General features: G+C 40.2%; 2 protein-coding genes and 1 long non-coding RNA gene across 7 annotated transcripts in view; 1 reads left to right on the top strand and 2 right to left on the bottom strand.

Moving 5' to 3' along the window:
- SRPK2 (SRSF protein kinase 2) overlaps positions 1-20,279 on the bottom strand; it is a 130,268-nt gene that overhangs the window by 6,082 nt on the left and 103,907 nt on the right. For 3 of the 5 annotated variants that reach the window (XM_066318683.1, XM_066318685.1, XM_066318684.1), the window contains 8 exons: positions 19,986-20,011; positions 18,278-18,524; positions 16,886-17,374; positions 12,994-13,094; positions 12,792-12,899; positions 3,296-3,365; positions 2,488-2,580; positions 1,958-2,050 (listed from right to left, as the gene is read on the bottom strand). In XM_066318683.1, the coding sequence (XP_066174780.1) occupies positions 1,958-2,050; positions 2,488-2,580; positions 3,296-3,365; positions 12,792-12,899; positions 12,994-13,094; positions 16,886-17,374; positions 18,278-18,524; positions 19,986-20,011 (1,227 nt within the window). The remainder of the gene's footprint in view (positions 1-1,957; positions 2,051-2,487; positions 2,581-3,295; positions 3,366-12,791; positions 12,900-12,993; positions 13,095-16,885; positions 17,375-18,277; positions 18,525-19,985; positions 20,012-20,279) is intronic. The other 2 variants (XM_066318687.1, XM_066318686.1) reach the window with 2 other exon arrangements.
- LOC136361046 (uncharacterized) lies at positions 193-5,075 on the top strand. Its single transcript, XR_010743566.1, has 3 exons — positions 193-790; positions 2,397-2,480; positions 4,974-5,075. It is a non-coding gene; the product is annotated as an uncharacterized lncRNA (long non-coding RNA).
- SYPL1 (synaptophysin like 1) overlaps positions 13,983-20,279 on the bottom strand; it is a 362,670-nt gene continuing 356,373 nt past the window's right edge. The window contains exon 6 of the mRNA XM_066318696.1: positions 13,983-13,997. The gene's annotated coding sequence lies outside the window, so the exon portion shown is untranslated. The remainder of the gene's footprint in view (positions 13,998-20,279) is intronic.

Genomic DNA, 20,279 nt, shown 5'->3' with positions numbered 1-20,279 from the left:
TGCTGGGGTGCCCAGGGAAAAGGGTGCCTGATGCAAAGAAAAGATGCTCAAGTAAGCAGGACACTTGCCACCTCCAGTTTTCTTCCACAAAACATTTCAGTTTCCCCAACCGGCAACAGCAGAATAACTGGTATGATCTGAAAATGCAGCTTGGTTTGTTACTCCTTTGAGATTCTCTGGTTTAAGCAGAAACAGGTGGAGTGCAGTCTGCTCAATCTTCCACAGCGAACTGGCACTTGTATGTTGTGTGGTTGGTGAACCAAGCCTTTAATCCCACCCTGAGCATTTAAGAGGCATCCCAGAGCCTCTGAGGAATGTCACTGACGTTCAGACCCTAGAGGACCAGAGTGACACACTGCAGGTGAAGATGCTCGTGGAAGCACCAGAGACTCTCCACATCACAGGAATTTTACAAACTGCCCTCTCCTGTGCACTGCCAACACTGCAGTTACTCTAACTGCTGGGTCATTTGACAGTTCTACGACATCATTAAAAAAAGCCAACCTGTCTATTGTAGGGTGAAAAGCAGGAATGTGAGACACACTCCAGCAGCTGCAATCCCTGTCTGGAGGTGCTGCAGGGTCTCTCTTGCCCAGCCCTCTTACTGCTTTATACATTTCCAGACCTGTGGGCCTCGAGTTTGTACATCTCAGTCACCAGGAGACTGTTTAAGGCCTGCTGATACAGCCCCTCTCTCTGCTCCTGAAGCTCACTGCCTGCTGTGCAGGGAGGCACCTGTTTTAAAGCCATCCTCTGCAAATTTCACTGGCTTTCCCCCACCTCTTACACGGTGAGTGCTAGCAAACAGCAGCTCTGTCTTCAGCTTATCCACTGACTTCTTGGTTATGTAAACCTTACTCCACCCTTAAAAGCCCCAGGCATTTCAGCTGCTCCCTCCTAGACCATCACTGCTGCCCTTCTCTGCACTGCACCACCATTAACAGCCTCCTTAAGCACACGGAGGCACAGGGAGGTATTCCTGATTTTCACCCAAAACTGGTGTTTTCGAAACAGGAGCTGTTCTAAGCCCATCCTTAGACCACAGCAAGAAATTCTCCCAAGAGCCTCAGGCCTGTACCACAAGGCTTCTGATCTCCAGTGCTCAAGGCACAAGCAGATGAGTACAAAATGCAGCAGCTTTCCTGCTGGAGCAGGAATCTGCAGCACAGAGCAGGCAGCCCTCCTGCCTGTGAGGGTGAATCACTGACTGTGTCCTGCCTCACAACCCTGAGCTCCCAGGGGAGCTCAGCCCCTGGACCAACACCTCACTGCAGCACAGCCCAGCTCAGCCAGGGGCAGGGCAATCCACAGCTCTGCTCAGCAGGGAAGTGCCCTCCCCAGCTGCGGCTGACAGCCCTGGCTAAAACAGGATGCTCCAGACAGACCCTGTCCCTCCACACAGCACAGTGCTGTCTCGGACACTGAGGGGATAGGAGACACTTGAGGCATCACCACACTGCCCCACGAGTCAAAAACCTGCCTTACAGAGCATCACCTGGCACACCCCATCTGCTCTGCCTGCCCCCTGGGTGTGACACAGCCACACTCAGCTCAGTGTCCACTGCCCAGGTATTCCCTTCCCACTCCAGTATTCCTTACCAGCAGCGCCTGATGGACCACTAGCTAGGATCCAAAGCTGCTGACATGATTTTTCCCCAAGTTACAAGCTACACATCCTTGAGTCCTCACAGTCACATGAACAACAGACAACAGATTCACATGGACACCTGTTAACATCCACACTTTGCTGAGTACATCCCCAAATGAATTTCAAACGAAATATCGAAATGAACACCACAAATTGTGGCTTTTCCCAGAAAGCCAAGTTTACATCGAAGTTCTTCTTTAGCAAGAGCTCTCCATTTAAATGGATACATTTCTTCAGTACCCGTAAATGAACATATTCTCCTTTTGGATAGTATTATGCTTTAAATTAGTGTTGCATAAATACCGTTACCTTTTTTGGTGAAAAACTCCTTGGAATATTTCCCCAACATAGCGTATTTTCGAGGGATTTTTCCCAGCAGTTCAATGATCAATGCTATGTGGTCTGCATTGGAGAACATTGCCAGCAAAACAGAAACATACAACAGTTTAATCAGTACATTGCATGCACACACTAACACTGGCCCGGTACAGACAGAAATAGATTGATCCTGGTAAAAAAACACAAGTGCACACTGCTTGCTCAGTGGCTACTTTGGAAAGATGCTGCCAGCAAAACTTCCTTCTCCAAACAATGTTTGAGGGTCAGCTGCCACAAACAAGTTTTGCCATGTAATTTAAAATGTACCAATAGTTTTTTTTTTTTCAGAACATTTGGGTTAAAAAAACCCAAAACTGTAAGAGACTCCTGAGAATTTTGCTTTTCAAAATGCAAATTTTGTTGTTTTCAGGAAATGCTCCTCGCTGGGACATGATACAACCAGCAACAGCAATTCCACTTCTGTCTGCATCACGGCACCTTTCAAAAAGAAGAGGTACTACCTCTGCGATTGAAGAATTCCCGAGAATATTTTCCAGATAGAGCAAAGTGCCTTGGGATATTGCCTAGCAGCTCTATGATGTGTGCTATGTGGTCTATGAGGGAGAGAAAAAAAGGATACGGGAGTGGAAGGGGCAGGGAAAGGATGGGATAAAAAAGAAGAGGAAAGAAACTGGAATTAGTAAAAAATCAGAAATAGTTTCAAATCAACAATGTTTGCAGCAAATCCATGCAGAGGTTTCCAGGATCAGCAGAGCTCTGGCATCATTAGTAGCATTTAGGAACAATGAATGATGCCCACATTACCACTGCAAAGAGCATTTACAAGCAAACAAGCATGAAAAATGGACAGGTATACAGATGGAAGCAGGAGTTAACTCTGATTTTAAAAAAATAATTAGTAATCGCCTAATTCAAATAAAAATACACAATGTAAACATTATTCTAGTGTCACTCTTGTGAAGAGAATAATATAATAAAGTTCATATTTGTTGTTTCTTTTTCTAAACTAAAACGTTGTTATTTTCAATCAGGTTTCCACACATATGCAATCTTACAAGAAGGGCAGTTTAATTCCTTCAGGCAGTTGTTAAGTAGATGAGTATCTGCAGAAAGGGGTTTTTGCCCACCCACTGCTAGTGGTGGAACTTAAAACTAAAAAGAAAAAAAATCATATTTATATTCTGGAGACAATGTGTATGAACAGTTTTACTCATATACAAAACTTAAACCCCACTGTAAGCTCACTGGAAATTTAAGAGGAGTATGAAAATACGAAGAAACTCTTACAATACCTCAAAAGAGTCATACCTTCATCCCTGGAATAGTCTTCCCCAGAGTGTGGTTCAAACAGGTAATCTCCGGTCGCTAGCTCAAACGCCTACAACGTAACAGACACAGTGGTGGGTAATTCAGAAGTAAGATGTAATTCAGAAGTAAGATGATCCTAAGATGTCAGCAAACATCCCGACTACCTCAGCAGCCAGAGGGAACTCACATTCAAAGCCCGAGGCCCGTGCCTGGATCTGAGACAGAGGAGAGGCCACTCACCTGGGGACATCGCTGGTGCCGTGCAGCAGCAGCAGGAGCCCAGGCCCTGGAGCTGTGCCAGCCTGGGGCTGGAGCCCGGCACTGCTGCCAAGGAAGGGCAGCACACAGGGCTGCAGCCCCTCCCTGCAGCTGTGGCACTGCCTCCACGCCCAGAGCAGCACTGAGCCGCTCCCCAGAGCCAGCACTGAACACGCTTCACACTCGTGTGTGCTCTGGTGACTGGGTCAGGTATTTCTGAACACATCCAGTATTTCTGAATGTATAGCGAGAGCTACACATGGATCTGAAGGGTAGTCACCTGTCAGACTGCCTGCTGCAGCCTGAACTAAGAAAGGCTGCACCACAAATAAAATCCATTTATGACTGTAATTATTCACTTGAAATTATCCAACAAAAAAAAAATTCTATTTATTTCTATAAATGATCACTTGAATTAGCTTCTTCGATGACTCTAAATCTGAAAGAGGTTTTTTTTTAATATTTCAATGATGGCAATAAACTATGAGATAGATACCAACAGGGAATCCAGGAGAGACACTGGGACATCAGATCCCATCAGGGCAGGAAATGCTTCCACGGGATGCTAACCCTGTATTAGTTGAGGGCAAAACTGACTCTCTCTTTATGGCTGCAATGAACATGAAAAGCTGCAAAGCACTGAAGCAACTATGAGAGCCCCTGCTTGGGTCCAGACATGGATTCATCTGGTCTAATTTGTTAAATTATTCTCTTTCAGCTCTGGCTTACCAATGGCTTACCAATTGCCCAAGCAGCCACAGGAATCTAATTCTTTCCAGGTGGTTTAAACATCAAACTATTTTCCATGTCCAAGACATAGGAAAAGATCCTGATCCAGAAAGGCATTCCAAAAATGAGGCAGAGCTTCCTGGCACAATTCTAGGATGGGATTTCACTCCATTAGAACATTTACTACAAAATACACATCTCCTGAAAACAGACACTTTCCTGTTCCAATTTGTAATGTGGAGTTGCTAAATCACCTGTAAATTTAGTCTATTTATGAGCACTTGGCTTCTTCAAGCTGTGAACTGCAGTGTCATCCAAGTGGGCTACAGCCAACATAACTCATTGCAATCACACATAGCAGCCAAGAACACTCCTTGTTGACATTTCTGCTGATCCTATGAACAGGCCTTTACCTTCTAAAGTTACTATCACTAATAAACAGCCATTCACTATTTTTCTTATTCTACTCTTAGCTCAAGATTGACAGTTTTCATTTTACAACTGAAAAAATATCTGAAGGGCCTCATAAAACACCAGGTTTCTAAACTGAAATAGATGTTCAGAGCAGCCAGAAGTAATCACTGGGAGAGATCTCTAAACACAACACAGAGAACACTGTTATTCTCCCGAGATGAGACAGACAAGACCCAAGCATCCCCTCTGTATCTCATGGCAATGTATTTATTCATAGGAAAAGCTGAACCAGGTTTCCCAGGAGAGCACACACTGATGGGGCTGATTCCTGAGGACACTGAGAAACCCACTGCTATTACACACAGATCCCTGGAGAAACATGGAAACGTAGCTGAATTCAGCCACAAAGGTAGACTACACAAGAATATAGCTTCTGTCCCAAAAACGAAGTATTAATAGCTTGATATGTCTGCGTGGGACTAAAAAGATTAAACTAAAGAACTGTGAAAACTGTTAATGGAGAAGCACAAGAGGTAAGCATACTGCTATGATACTCTGAATATGAGATCAGTTTGTGTATCACAAGAGCTGAAAGCTCTCATAGGTTGGGGATATGTAGACCACCCTCACACTGAACTATAACTAATGCTTTTGAAAATGATGATGATGCTTCTCTTTTTTTTGTACAGCTCTGACTCCATGCCCAGAATGGGCTGGAGCTGCAGCACTTGACATATTTGATTTTCTGACTCTCCATAAAGGACTCTAAAAACAAAAACACTTCTGACTCAGATGCACAGAAGGACAGCAACAGAGGCAGGTGCTGTGATATAAATATTTGTAATGATGGTTCTTAGCATCCCCAGAAGACAATGTCTCACAGGTTCATCTGTGGCAACCTGGTAGTATGTTCCCAGCTATTTTCAGTACAGACTAGCTACACAGTGCATGAGAAATGAAAATAGTTTGTCCTCATATGAAAAAGAATAAAACCCAGATGTAGGTTTCTAACATGAAGAATCAGCGTTAGAGATACATTAATAAACACATAAATATCTGTAAGAAGGCCAATTACATCTCTAGATTTGCATCAGTCAGAGTTGTCCTGCTCTTTAAAGCACTGTGCAAAGGTGTGGTGCACTGGAAAGCCTATGCCTTTACCCAGTGGGCGCTGCTGGAAGAGCAGATCTCTGCTGCCACATACTGAGAGCCACAGCCCTGGCAGTGGAACCACTGCTGCTCTGGACTTCCTGGGCACTCTCAGGACCTACCCACACTTTACACCCACCTGTAGGCACATACAACCCCCCAGTCCCCTAAGAGAGGTCAGTGACACTGTGATGACACGAGGAGACAGACCCTGAGGGCCAGTGACCACAGGTCTGGTGTGTCCAGCTGTGACCAGTCTGGGGACACCAGCTTGGGACACACCCTGTGAAGTGGAGAAGGGTCAGGGAGGAGATGGCCTCAGGCATCATGAGGGCTGAGTAGAGGATGCAGGAGGAGAGGCTGGCAGGGCTGGGTTTGCTCAGATGGGAGAAGGGGAGAAGGGATTTAATTGCTGCACTCCACTGCCTGAAGGCAATAGTGGAGAAGAACAAGGTACACTCTTCCCCGTGGAAGGACAACACAGAGCAGACACAGGCAGCAAGATGGGAAATTCCTATCAAACAAGAGGGAAAAAAATTCTTTGGTGAGACAGCCTGAGTACTGGGACAGGCTGTTCAGAATGGTATTTCCACAGCCTTTCTTACAGGTACATCCTGAGGTACATTCCCCTCAATTGGACAAGGCTCTGAGTGACCTCATCTACCTTTGACAACAACCCTTCTTCAAGGAGGCAGATACCAGAGATCACTTTAAACCTAAATGTGTCTGTTATTTCCATGATGCTACAGACTAACCGTATTTACTTACTTTCCCTTTGAAAATAATAATTTCTAAAAACTATAGTTTCTTGACTCCAACTTTAAAATGCCATAATTTTTTTACTTAATGTTGACATTTACATCAAGAGAAGTCAGCATTTAATTTATTATATGGAGATAAAATTTAGATACAGCACACTCAACATATGGCACAAAAGCCCAAGGCAACCATCCATCCTTACTGACTGTTCTGGCAATTTCTACTTACCACTTTCCTAAGGTTCTAACAGAAAACCAGTCTAGACTGCCTTTCTCCATCTGCAGATGGTCAACCTTTCATATAAATGGTAACACTGCTGTTGTATAGCCTCTGAAGAGGCTCTATTTCTTTCCTGCCACACGATTGTATGTGAACCTACCACAGCACAGAACTGGTGACATCACTATATAATGGACCCATATCTAACCACACAATTGGAAATGGCTACATTTTCACTGTGTGACAGCTGTGTACTCAATCTGGTGATTGGAAAATGGATGCATGCCTAGGGAAAGCTGTCTGGGAGAGCACTGGAAGAACAATTCACTTGGACTGCATCAGCTTCCCTGAATTGAAACCCCAGCTGAAAAAGAACAACAAGCTATAGGCCAGAATTATTAATTTGACAGATGAGATGTGCTCTCGCCCAGAGCTTCTCTGCCCCAGCTGAAATGAAGAGATGTGAATGAGAAGACTGTAACGGCTTTAAAAACAGGCTTGGTTTGAAGAACACTGTTCCACAGATCAGTGGGAGCACGGAAAGAAGATCAGAAAGCTTTCTGAGATACACACACCAGGTGACAGTTTGTTCTCCCATGGACATCCCCCTCTGCAGCCAGGCAACGGGAAGAGTATGAAAGGTGTTTTGCATGGTTAGTGCCTGGTAAGGAAGGCCAAACATACAAAACAGAGATTTGCATGGCATGCTTGGAAAGGAAACAGGGTTCTTTTATTTGCTCTACTTCCATCTTGGAATCATGCACATACTGAGTGGTTGCTTTGGAAAGTCAGCTCCTCTGGGAAATCATTTTCTTTCGAGTGTTTCAGGTTGTCCACCCACCACCTTCAAAAAGGGTGTACAGCGAGTAATAACAGCATTCTGTACTGTATCTGCCTACTGAAAAATATGTGCATAGCAACTTCAGCTTCTTCTCCCCTCGAAACCACATTTTTGATTTTCCATTTTTCCTCAAAATACCGTTTCTGTGCAGACTGAGGCTTGTCATCACACCTTTGGTATGTGCCACTCACACATACTAACATGATGATACTCATGATCCCATGGAGACATGATCATTTTTTCCCTGCTTACAACAGTGGAAGAGTAGTTAAGGACAGTTACCTCTCCACTTCACATCAGAGAACATCATACAAAGAAGCAAACTGGGGGCACAAGCCTGCAATTTACCTACAAGTACTTATATGTAGGTTTAATCTTAACATAACTTATGATATCCTGCTCATTCTTCATTCTGTTCCTATGAGTTCTCTCACATGAACAGAAATGCCCATGAATAAACCCCACTGCTGTGAACTTGCTTGCCTTGTAGTAGCATGTCCCTTGTTTTGAAAGCTCTTTGCCTTGTCCCCTTTCTCTCACATCTGGTAGCATTTTCTTCCATCATCTGTATTCTCTTTGGGTAGATAAAACACCAAGTACAATTTTCACCTTCTCTGACTTCCTGCTGATCCATAGCTGTCATCTGTTTTCTAGGTCTTATTACAAAAACAAGACTGCAGGAATCACAACTCTCCACAAAAGACACCTCAGAAAAGTGTTAAAAACTTTAAAAGCCTTGTTCATGTCCCAGCCTGTGACACAGTCACCTCTTCCCCACAGCTCAAACCAAAGGTAATGAACAAAAGTCAGATGATGAGACTCACCACTTGAGGCACTTTTCCTGTCTCCAATCCAAAGAGATTGGAACACGGAAAAGCAGTGGAATCATGGTGCTTGCAGTCATTTCCAGAAGCAATACAAAGGGATGCCGTCTGCCAGTACTAAAACTCCTTTATCTTGCCAGGATTTCTTGGCAGCAGCAGTGGAGTACTGTGTTCCATGTTTTCTGGGATTTAGGAAATGCTAAATCACTCAGTGTCTGTTCAGTTTCTGCTCTAAAGAAAGCAACCCGCTCAACATTGTTCACGTGGAAATTCAAACCAATACAACTACATCATCAAGAGTGTTTTCAATCCTGTCAAAGGTACTGCTGGCTCCAGATTTATTCCCTTTTTTGGGTGAAAATGAGAGATGCACCTGCCTGTTGGCAGAATTAAATTAGAGCTTAGTACAGGAAAGGAACATCTTCTAGAATTTAGTAAATGTGGAGAGATTCCCAGTGCCTAGCTTTCCATGAGACCAGCTGAATATTCATTCCACTTAAACAGGCCACAATGTTAAAAGAAAAATAAAAGAGCACTGTACAATTTCCCTAACCAAACTTATTCATGTCCAGCAAATGACAAAGTCTAGAGAAAAAACGTAAGTTACACTTTCTGGAATTCTTTGCCAAGCACTGAACAAGCAAAGAACTCTGCTGTGGTCTGGAAAAGCCCACTGACATCTAACCTCCTTCACAGCACTTCATGCATGCAGGCAGCCTCTACAGACATGCATCATCCTCTTTCTTCCCTTCCTTTGTTTTTTCTTAGAGACTCAGATCACCTGAGCAGAGGACTGGTACTGGTCTTAGGATAATCACATTCATCCTTTAAACCTGATTCAAAGAAGTTTGGGGCACAAGAATTGGGCCATGCTAAACTATTAAAAATTAAAAGGTTCAGCTCACAGGCTGCTGGCTTGCAATGCTACTTACTCACTGACTTAACACCAAAGAAACAGCACTGCAAGATTATTAGCCCTGAGTTACTTTGCCCTGTTTTGCTGTTTGGGTAGAGCCCTTACATGGCTCTGATTCCATACACTCCCAGCACAAGTAATCCTGATCAGAAACTGGCTAGTGTCATACTAAAGTCAATACAAATACATCAGGACTATTCTCTCCTGGAAGCTGCATCAAAACCATCAAGCTCCTGGCTAGACAAAGCCATCCCAAACTAACTGAGCCCAGGTAAGGAATGCTCTCCATTTAGACACAATGTACCACATCCCAGAAAATCCATAAGGGGATATTCTGGAAGTTGCTGTGCACACAGGAACAGAGATGCTTTGCATACCCAAGGCCTGTTTATCAGAGGCCTTGCTTAAAAACCTCATCTTCACACTTATTATTAAAGACTGTGTAAAATGGACAGGCAAAAGGCATGATGGAAAAATACATTGTTCTACTGCTGCTGGATAAAACACAACCTTCTGTCCTTAACACATTATGTCATAAATACAGGCCAATACAAGAACCAGTAGCTGGGCTACTCATGGTTAGTGCTACCCTCAGTGAGCAGGATTACTTCATTAGCAAGCAACAAGGCAGTGAAAAACTTAGGCTCAAATGGAGATCTATAAAGCACAAGATCAAGTTAAGACCCCAGGTGAATCCTGGTACCAAGCATCCAGTCACACTTCATATAATCCAGGACACATAAAAAGATTGGTGTGTTTTATATACACAAATCTCTGACACAGAAACCCTACAGACACTAAGTTCCAAGAAAGGCCTTTTTGTGGCAATTTTTAAAAGGAGATGTGAGCTAGAATATCTGACACAGCAGTGGATACAAAACACATAGAGAAAATCTATTCTGCAAGCTAAGCAGTGTTCATGTATGCTTGGTGCTGTCACATTAAGTGAAGTATGGACAGATGGAAACGTGCCAAGGAAAAAGTAATGGAAATACTGCTGGACCACTCATTTTTCACAGTACTGCTTCCAAAAATGCCCTTAATGACTCAGGGCTTGTACAAGCAAAGTCGCTTCTGCTCTCCTTTGGGAGCACTGGGCAACAAGGCTAACAGGGTATCTGAGGTGTATTTTGGCTGAAAACAAACACCACCTGCTCCAGCAGACAATCCCTTTGAAAACACAGTAAACATAGAACAGAGTGAATTAAATACGAAACAAGAGCAAGATAACCTAGAAGGGCATCTTCTGAACCAAATCTAGGTACAACAAGGAAACCAAACTTGAGAAAGCCAAGTGGGGCTGTAAAAGCATTAAAACACTTTGGCACTTCACAGTTCTTGACTGCCTAAGGGATTCGAAACATCTTAATTTCCAAAGACAGCCTAAATAACTTATTTGGGAGTTTTCAGTTCCACATCAGACTGCTTTCCTGGTCATTAATCTCTGTTACAAGTCCTCTGCAGAAAGAGGTATTAAGGTCTTCAAGGCAATCCCTACCTCAGAGCAGTTTTCCATCTGATCCAGGATCTGCATTCCCAGTGCTCTGACCAATTTTCTCAGACACACAGCAATGCAAACAGATCCTGGGGGCTTTCAAATGATGAGTTTTTTCTATGAGCTTGAGAGGCTGATCTCTACTTTTCACACAACTATACCATGATGACAACTCGATTCAACAACTGTATGTCACTGTTGTAATGTCATAATATTTCTGCCGCATTTCTTAAGGACAAAAACCTAAAGACTGTGACAGAAGACAGAATTACAGCACCTCTGCCTCAAATGCTTTACCATCTGCAAGGTTTACGTAACAAAAAAGAAGAAATACATTTTTCTCATTAAAATAACTGAAATTTCATACCTAATTGTGAATCTGAGTTAAGATACCTCCAGTGGCAGTGATGCTTTAGGCTTTTTTCTTTCCCTGAGTTTGAAGAAAGCAGTAACACTTATACAACACATAGGAGAAGTTGTAATAGGCTGGGCAGCACCAAGTATTGCAAGAATATTATATTCCTTAGGTGTGATATTGCTAATTAGTACCCTCCTAACTTTAAACAGAATTCTAGATAGACTTCAGCCTGCTTTATGTGCCTTTAGCTACAGGACTAAAGGACTATACAAGACTACAAAATTAGCAGCAATAGGTACAACTTACAGATGAATGCAGGGTGTCCAATAAAATAAAAGGTTATCAAGTTCAACTGAGGTTTACAACATACTAGGTAACAGAAAAAAGTCTCTATAATGCTTCTGTAGTTAGTTAAGAGAAGAGTAATTAAAAGAATTAAAGAAGAAACTGTGTAACATTTTATATGATTTGTTTCTAACGTAATAGAAAAAAAATCTCCATTTTGTCCCCAAACAGAAGAGTAAATTTGGAAATTGATGGGTTTTCAGTGTACTAAAGGCAAAGCTAGTATTAAACTCCAGAGAAAATACACTTTAATTTCACTTATGGGTTAGTTACTTCCAACACATGGCCTGCTGAACTTACAGTATCTGTAGGATTTTATGTTCCTTTCAATCCTCCTCCTCTCCCTCTGAGCTGTGTAATTCTTCTCATCACCCACGCCTGCAAACTGTGTCTAGTATTTGAGTCTTCTCCTCCTCCTCACACACTTACTCTTATCAGACATGTATTTGTAAAATATAAAGATTTGATTAAGTTTTCAATTTTAAAATAGGCAAAGGTATTCCTAAATTTGTTTTTTCAAATACATACTATCTTTAATGAGAAGATGCTTGCTGCTTGTTCATCCCCAAAGAGGTACTAGAGGGTTTCAGAAAGCAGCATGATTAAGTTTCCACTTTTTCTGTTCTCTGAAGACTCTTAAAAAGCTTTAATTTCAGTTCTATATTAAAACTAATTCTACAGAATGTTACCATGTATTTTATGCCAATAAACTGAACTCATTCTCTTGAAAGTTCAGAACCAAGCCTATTTCAATCCATGTCTTCACTGCACTTGGCACCAATTTAAAGTATTTCACTGTTTTGCTACTTTACACAAGCAAAAGGAATGTAATCACAGCTAACAGTAGCACAGGGTCTAAGACTAGAATGAAACAAGCAGTTGTACTTCTTCAGTTACATTTTGTCATTCAAAATAGACATATTTTCTCTCTAAACCTGCATGTTTCTGACTACATGTTTAAAACACATCACATGAAAATTAGATGCGCTCTCCAAAACATTTCCTTTTGATTAAGGCTTGAGAAATTGAAAGAAAGGGAAGAAATCATCAGAGTTTTCTGATACAACATCATTTACCATAATGTATTTGTGTGAACATGTCAAAACCATCCCCATCAGGTTTCCTCACTTAAAAAACAACTCTTTTTAAGAGCTCTACTCTTGTAAAACACACATTGCATTGTTCTTACCATACATGCTGTACTCCAGATATCTGCAGGTGTACTGTAACCTGCTCCTATTAAAACCTCTATGGATCTGTACTGTCTTGTCTGGATGTCTTCTGTGAAGTGTTTATGCTAAAACAGAAAGAACCATATTAATGGAAAAAAAAAGGACTATAAAAAACCTGTTCTAAATAGTGAACAGCTAAAATGATGGAGTTACACTTACCACCCAGCAGGCATTTCCCAGGTCAGCAATTTTAACTCTAATTTTATCTGCATTTCTTGGGTCCAGTGGATTCACCAGTAAGTCAGCAGCACGAGTTTTTGCTACCACAAGCAAAATGCAGAACAGTTAGTATGTTAAACCCACAATTATCTCTAAGCAGTTTTGCCTTGCCACTTTGTTCAGCACTGTCACACACTGAAGACATCAAAATAATTTGCTGAATGTTACAAGAAATTAAAGCAACATAAATAGGATATCTTACCCTGATTTCTAAATATCCTTATTTCTTCAAGTGAATTGTTTTTGCGCTTTTTAGCTGCCAAATGACTATTACTACAATGCCCAGAAGAACTTCTAAGCAAAACCAGTGTATCTGTTTCCCAGAACAGATTCAGATGAAAATGTTAACTCAGACTCCAAAAATTCAACCACCACACATATGAAAGGTATGTTCTTGGAACAGTTTGGTTGAAAAAATAAATCCTGCACTTCCATGCCTGGCTACAGTAAATAAAATCCGGCTGGGTTTTTGTTTGTTTGGTTTTGTTCTGTTTTGTAAATCTATCCCAAGGGGTAAAAGACTCACTGAAACCTGGCTAATTTGACAGTCTAGGGGGCTGTCATCCTTCTCACAAATTATTCAGCATTCAAAGTTGTCTGAAGGTTCTATTTGCATCAATTATGACCCAGACTAAAATGGCAGAACTTTAATCTGAATTATCTTGTAATCTTTAGAGGCTCTTGGAACACTGAAACCTTAACACAGATCGGTGGAGGTGCTGCTTTGCTCTCTTATGACATTCCACCTGCTAATTCCTCAACTGCCTTGGAAAGAAAGCAGATGACTTGAAGGCAGAACCAGGTATCACAAATCTCAGGGAAGCACAGGACTGGTCTCTGTTTCCTTGTCCCAGAGCTACAAGGTGTAAACTGGAAACTGAAGGTAAGATAAGAAAGAGGTACTAGATCCAAAACAGCACTTGTGACTGCAATGATCTGATAAACTGGTGAAAGACTTGGAAGAGGAAAATACACCAGACAGGGGACAAGGACAAAGAATACTGGATGTCTAAATGGGGCATCAGGAGTGACTGAAATCAGATGGAGATCTTCAAATGCTGGCACAGGAAGCCTGAATGGGTCATCAGAGCACTGAGTATTAGCCAGCCAGAAAAGAAAGTGGCAGGGTCCACTGGAGGAGACAGGGAATAAAAACACAGGAATAAAAGCAGAGGGGGCAGTGACCTCAACAAACAAATGTCTTAAAAATGCTGGAATGGAGCCCAAGACTCAAGTTATAAAAAGCACCAACATAAGGATAGAAGTAAAACACTCAAAAGATAGAAACTAGTAAGCTTAATATTGAAGTCTTCCCTTAAAAACATGCTGCATAGTACAGTGTAATTTTTTAACACAATCACATGCATTACTGAAGTAATAACAGGACCTTTGTCAGTCTTTGCGCCCCAAAAAAAAAAAAAAAAAAAAAAAAAAAAGCTAGATAAATCCTTCCTGCCCATCTTGCTGAAGGACTGCAGTAAATAAAGTGGAATGAGGGTGGGGAAAAGCCTCATGACTAAGACATCTGCATATGGCACCAGGCAACAATGCCTTTCCTCAACCTTTTCCTTAGAGAGAGACCTGAGCAGCTAATAGGGAAGTGCCTATAATTTTGTGTTTTTCTAAAAACTTAGGATGCTTATGTCCTGTCTCCTCTTAAAGATGAATTCTTGGATTCTGTATTTGACAAACACAGAATTGTTTGTCAAATACAGAATTGAAAGTAAAGTCAGAACAAGTGTATTTTCCAGAAACTGCTCACAAAAAAGCATCCAAATAAGCTTAACCTGTGCACAAAAGTAGTGAACACTTCTGTGTCCTAGTTCCATAAAAATTAAGAAATATCACCTTAATTCTCACAGTCTCAGCATGACAATGTACTTAGCAAACATTCAAACACTGGAAAGAGGAGGAGGAGAGTCGTGAGGAAATTACAGATCTATCTTCAGGGCATTGGTCATGCAGTGAAAACTTGAAAAAGATAAAAACTGCTCATCCACTGAACACAAATTGGTTTGTGCACCGAATAAGGCAAGTACTCCCCCAAAAAAAGATGAGACCATGTCACTTAACAATGCATAGCCATGCCTAGAGAAAGGGGAACAAATTAAAGTCTACTTCAGTACAAGAAAGGATAAAAGATATGGTGAAAAAGGATGTAGCACAATTTAAAAATATTAAATAGCCTCTACCTCCTGTACGCTGCTTCTTTCTAAATACCTTCATCTGTTTTATTACCATTATACTTAATATTATTATTGATGCCATTAATATCTGTTACATTCAGCTTTTCCTCTTTCTTCAAAAAAGGTCAATTATCCCTGAATTTACTGTCTGTCTTCTTTCTTTGCAAGAAAGGTGTGTGAACTGATGGGACAACATCAAGGAGGAATAAAGTAGGTTTGTTTCTCCAGCTATGGAGATAAGCTTTTTCCATGAGGAGAAAAGCAGCTTCAATCTCTGAAAACATGAGGATTTTACACACCACCCCAGGAAAACAGCAGTGGAACCTTTCTGCCTATATACAGCTGGCAGAACAAAGAAGAAACTACCACGCATCTAGGAACCTCCTCTATATTGTTTCAGGGACTTTAGAGTATAAGGAGATGGATTAGAAGCCTTATTTGCCTGCATCTTCCAGAAATGCAGTTCTACTGAGCTGTATTTTATTTCATATTTCTTACCTTACCTGTCAGACCCTGTAATAAACTGTGTGAATTGCTCTTCTGAAGTCTTAAACCAAGAAATACACCTGACTGCATTTTTCAATGCAGCTCTATTTAAATTTAGTAACTTCATCTGTGACAATGTAGATGGCAGGCTTGGTGATCTTCTCCCTAAGCTCCCATTTTCTTCCATCCACTTACAGATTTAGTCTCAGTATTTTCTTTATTAAAGTTGAAAGCCATATATTTATCATTTAACCACTGGCACTTCAGTAAGACCTATGTGTAATATCCTGAAGCTATTTAATTCAATGGCAGAAATCCAGCTCTCTGCAGTGACACCAAGATTTCACCTTCCATGTCTTCAAATGGATTTACAGGCAAACAGGATTTACAGGCAAAAGTTCTGGATTGATGGCCAGAATTTAAATGTCCAAAACCATGCTGAATATAGAAAAGCCATAATGAGTTGAGGGTTGGCAACATGCCCTGTTGAGTATTAATAAAAGGTTAAGACAGGAACTGCTTGACACAGAAAGAACAATTAATGAATGAAAACACAGCATATTACAGAATTTCCCAATATGACTGAGTAAAGGTGTGATAAGAAGTAAAATATAGAAGCTGCAGCCAGACAAGTTCAAACTTGCTACAATTCTTCTGAAACAATACAGAGTACCAAGCAGTGGAACATACTTCATTCACACTAGATTATCATTTTATTTGTCCATTTAAGAACAGGTATTCTTCTCTTTGAAAAATATGCTTTAAGCCAATAATAAAGGTTACTGGGCCTAAAAGATGGTATATTACTTACTTGTTACCAAAGGATGTCAGGTTACATGATCTTATGCTCATCTTCTACCTTTGAACTACAGGAATCATGTTTATTTACAACTACAGATTTCCTTTTCTCTTTCACGTGTAAACTAACTTGTCAGAGCAAATATTTATTTTATGATTATTTAGCTAACACCCCTTTAAAGCAAGTTCTGAAGTGGAAAATAACCCATAAATCACAGTTCTGCAAGAAAAATCATCCAATTTACTTAAACGATCCTTTCTTAACCTAACCAGTGCCTTTGTACTCCATTTACCTGCCTCTTTTAGTTATACAATACCCATGCTACTAGACCATGCTAAAAGTCATTCAGAAGAGCACTTACTTTTTGGCAAATCCCCAGTGCTGGAAGCTGAAACCGTTCTGCTCCTGTCATGAGATGGGCTGCTCTCCTCTCTTTCAGTTACAGTTGATCCTTCAGAAACAGCAGAACCACAAGCTACAGACTCTAGAGCCCCAGAGAACACTGACGCTGAAAATTCAGAGAACTGGGACTCCGGAATTTTATGACGTCCATTTGGCAATTCACCATTAAACTGTTCATAGGAGCTGCTATAAGAGTAATCGCTTTTTGCATTTGGATCATCAAGATTATACTCCTCTGGATTGGGACATTCTTCCTCCTCATCATCCTCATCTTCAATCTGTTGTTCCAATAGGAATGGGCCGTTCACAATATGGCCATTTGTTTTGGGGGATTCTATCCACTTAGGGTCTGTAGAGTCAGTGTTGACAAGTTCCTGCTCAACATCATCATCTTTTTCAGTGTTTTCCTTCTCTGTGTCTTCTTTTTCATCCTGATCTTCTGCTTCACCTGAAAAATTTCAGCAAGCAACACATTACATCATACACCAGTAAACCAGACTAAAATTAGGCATTCATCCTTTTTACCTCTTCATTAACTACCTGACTTCTGACATACCACACAAGGAAACACTGAGTATCACTGAAATACTCAAACCTTAAAATCTAATTTAAAGGCAAAGGAAAGGACTAGGAAGGGCTGTTGGAAAAATAAACAATGGAAGTGGTTCAGGAGGGAACAACCCAGAAGAAAATGATGTTATGAAGGGAAGATGAATGAGGTCTTGAAAGCAAGCTCTTAAAAGTCTAGAATTCCATCTGTGTCAACAGGGAGTCATCACAGAAGTAGGAAAATTCTCTGTAAGAGCAGAACAAAAACAAACCAAGCTGAACTACAGTCTCAGTAATCACATTTTTATCAGGACTGAAGAGCTGACAAGAGAATCAGAGAAGCCAGAATGGAGCTGCACCATAATGACTATGGTCCAAGTCACCAGGACTGAACAGGAATTTTAACAAGATGTATCAAACGTTTTAGTGAAGAAGTTGCAATCTTTGTTACCTGATAGATCATTACAACAACCACTCTAAGGAAAAGGGAAAGCAGTCATGACACCAACTACTACAATAATATTACAGAAAAATACATCTTACTGTTCTTCTACTTCACCAGGATACTCAGTTATTCCACTTAATGTGGCATGGTGACTGTTCTGTTGAATTTTCTACCTGCTTTTTCGAGTTGTATGTAGCTATAGACTGCTACTGATGGCTCTCTTCACTTCTGTAATAGGTTTGATTTTTCTTTACCTTTTTAGGTTTTGTAGTTACAATTTTACCGATGCAACACTGCACAATTACTTTCCCCTCTGAAACAGTAAATCCAGGGTCAATAAAAACAAGTAATACTAACCATCGTCATTTCCAGGTTCTTCATCTACTACCTCTTCTATATCAGCTGTTTTTAGTTTCACCTCTGGGTGGTACTCATCTTCTTGCTCATTTGATGGTACAGCTGAGGTTACATTTTCTTCTATTTTTTTCCTTTCAGCTTCCCGTTCTAGTTCTTCTATTTCCTGCAGGCGTTTTTCCAGCAGCTCTGCTTGCCTCTTCTGTTTTTTCTTCAGCTTCTTCTTTTTGTTTTTGGATATTTTTCCAACCTGAAATATTGATACCAAAGAAAGAACGAAAAAGGTAATTAATTATTTTCAATGCATCTCACACCAAACTCATTTACAGTGTGATTACCATTTTTTTGAAAATACTAGATGCAATTAATTTAGTAATTATATTGCTTTTTCCAGTTTACTTCAAATCAAGAATGATTTAGGATTATAGGAGGAAAAAATCTACCAAAATTTCAGAGTTAATCATGTTTTTACACGATTGTTATTAGATATAAGAGCAAAATGCATCTATACATCTAAGATGCCATAATAAATTTCCTGTGATCCTATAGCCTTGAGTAAACACAATCTTGAATGCCAATCCAGATTAACAGATGATACTGAATATAAAAAATAATAGGGCATCATATTAGTTGTTTGCATATAAATTTAATACCTGATCTCTCTCTCTCTGTATAATGCAGGCAATAACCAACTAAAGTATTCTGAGATAAAAGACACGAGAAATCTCAAGAGACTGAAAACAGTGAATTTTAAAATAAAACCTGTGTTGTTTTATTTTCTTGCATAAGGAAAGCATTTTTATTACTCCCTTCTGGCCCAAAACATATGAATTACAAAGAGCAGATGGCCATTATGTAGTTTCTTATTTTATGTAACATAAGGATTAAAAACTCAGGTACAACAACAAGGAAATGAAAAATGAACACATCAAAGCTTGGATTGAAACATTTCTTTCCATTTTAACTGAATTGTGGCTTCTATTTTTACTCTCTGGTAAATGAGATCTATCCAATTTTCATTCACTGTTTAAATCTAACAGTAAGAAATCCTAATATCATCAAAAAATAAAGTACAAGGAACAGAGAGAAACATTTCCTCAAAGGTTTATCTGCTAATCCTGTTATCTTCCTAAAAAGCCATGGGATAGTCTAAACAAGACATTAAATTTCACAACCCTAATCATTTTCATCCATGTTGTATATCCACTGAAATTATACACAGAAAGTACACACAGAAAGCAGGTTTGACCACAGGTATTTCTGAAAGGCTGTATTACCACTGGTAATTTGCTATATGCACATGGCAAAGAGATCTTTCAAACCACATAAAATTGCCTCAACTTTCAGGCCTTGATGATTAAGGCCTTTATGCCCTTAAGGTATCTGCAATGCACAATATTCAGTGCATTCACCCATTTTTGTCAGGATTTGAACGAATGGATTATTCCTCAAGAGAAGAAAATGGCAATGCTTAACTTAGTTTGACATAGCTATAGAACTGTCTGTCTGTGAGGATTTCCATCACAGAAATACTGTGCTTAAGAGTGGTAAGGCCAGAGACATAAAAAGAAAAATGTTCTTTGAAAGATAAAAGCTTTATTCAAAGGAAGGTTTTTTAAAGGGTTGAGGCTACTAACAGTTTAATACATATTAATACCCAGAGAAACACAGAAAAAAAGGCAGTTAGATTGTATTATATAACAATACTTACAGGCTTTTGTTGTGGAGCTGTACTCACTAAAAAGACAAAAAATAAATGATAAATGAAATAAAGGTTTTCTTTTTCAAAAACAACTCTATAAAACAAAAACCTAGTAGAAATAATTGAAAAACATTTTTAACTAAATAAAGCAGTGCTAAGTTTATTTTGTTAGCCAGACTTTTTACTCTTTACAAGTATGTGCTGCCTGAAATCATCTGATGTCTCCATCAGAGCATCTGAGATTGGAAGGAGCTAGCAGCTATCTATGTTCACTGTGTTGTGGTTGGCAGAGAGTCCATGAAA

This window comes from Sylvia atricapilla, chromosome 5 (genome assembly GCF_009819655.1).
Source record: "Sylvia atricapilla isolate bSylAtr1 chromosome 5, bSylAtr1.pri, whole genome shotgun sequence".
Classification (NCBI taxonomy): domain Eukaryota; kingdom Metazoa; phylum Chordata; class Aves; order Passeriformes; family Sylviidae; genus Sylvia; species Sylvia atricapilla.
The sequence above is the reverse complement of the archived record's forward strand: the minus strand, read 5'-3'. Positions and strand labels throughout refer to the sequence as shown.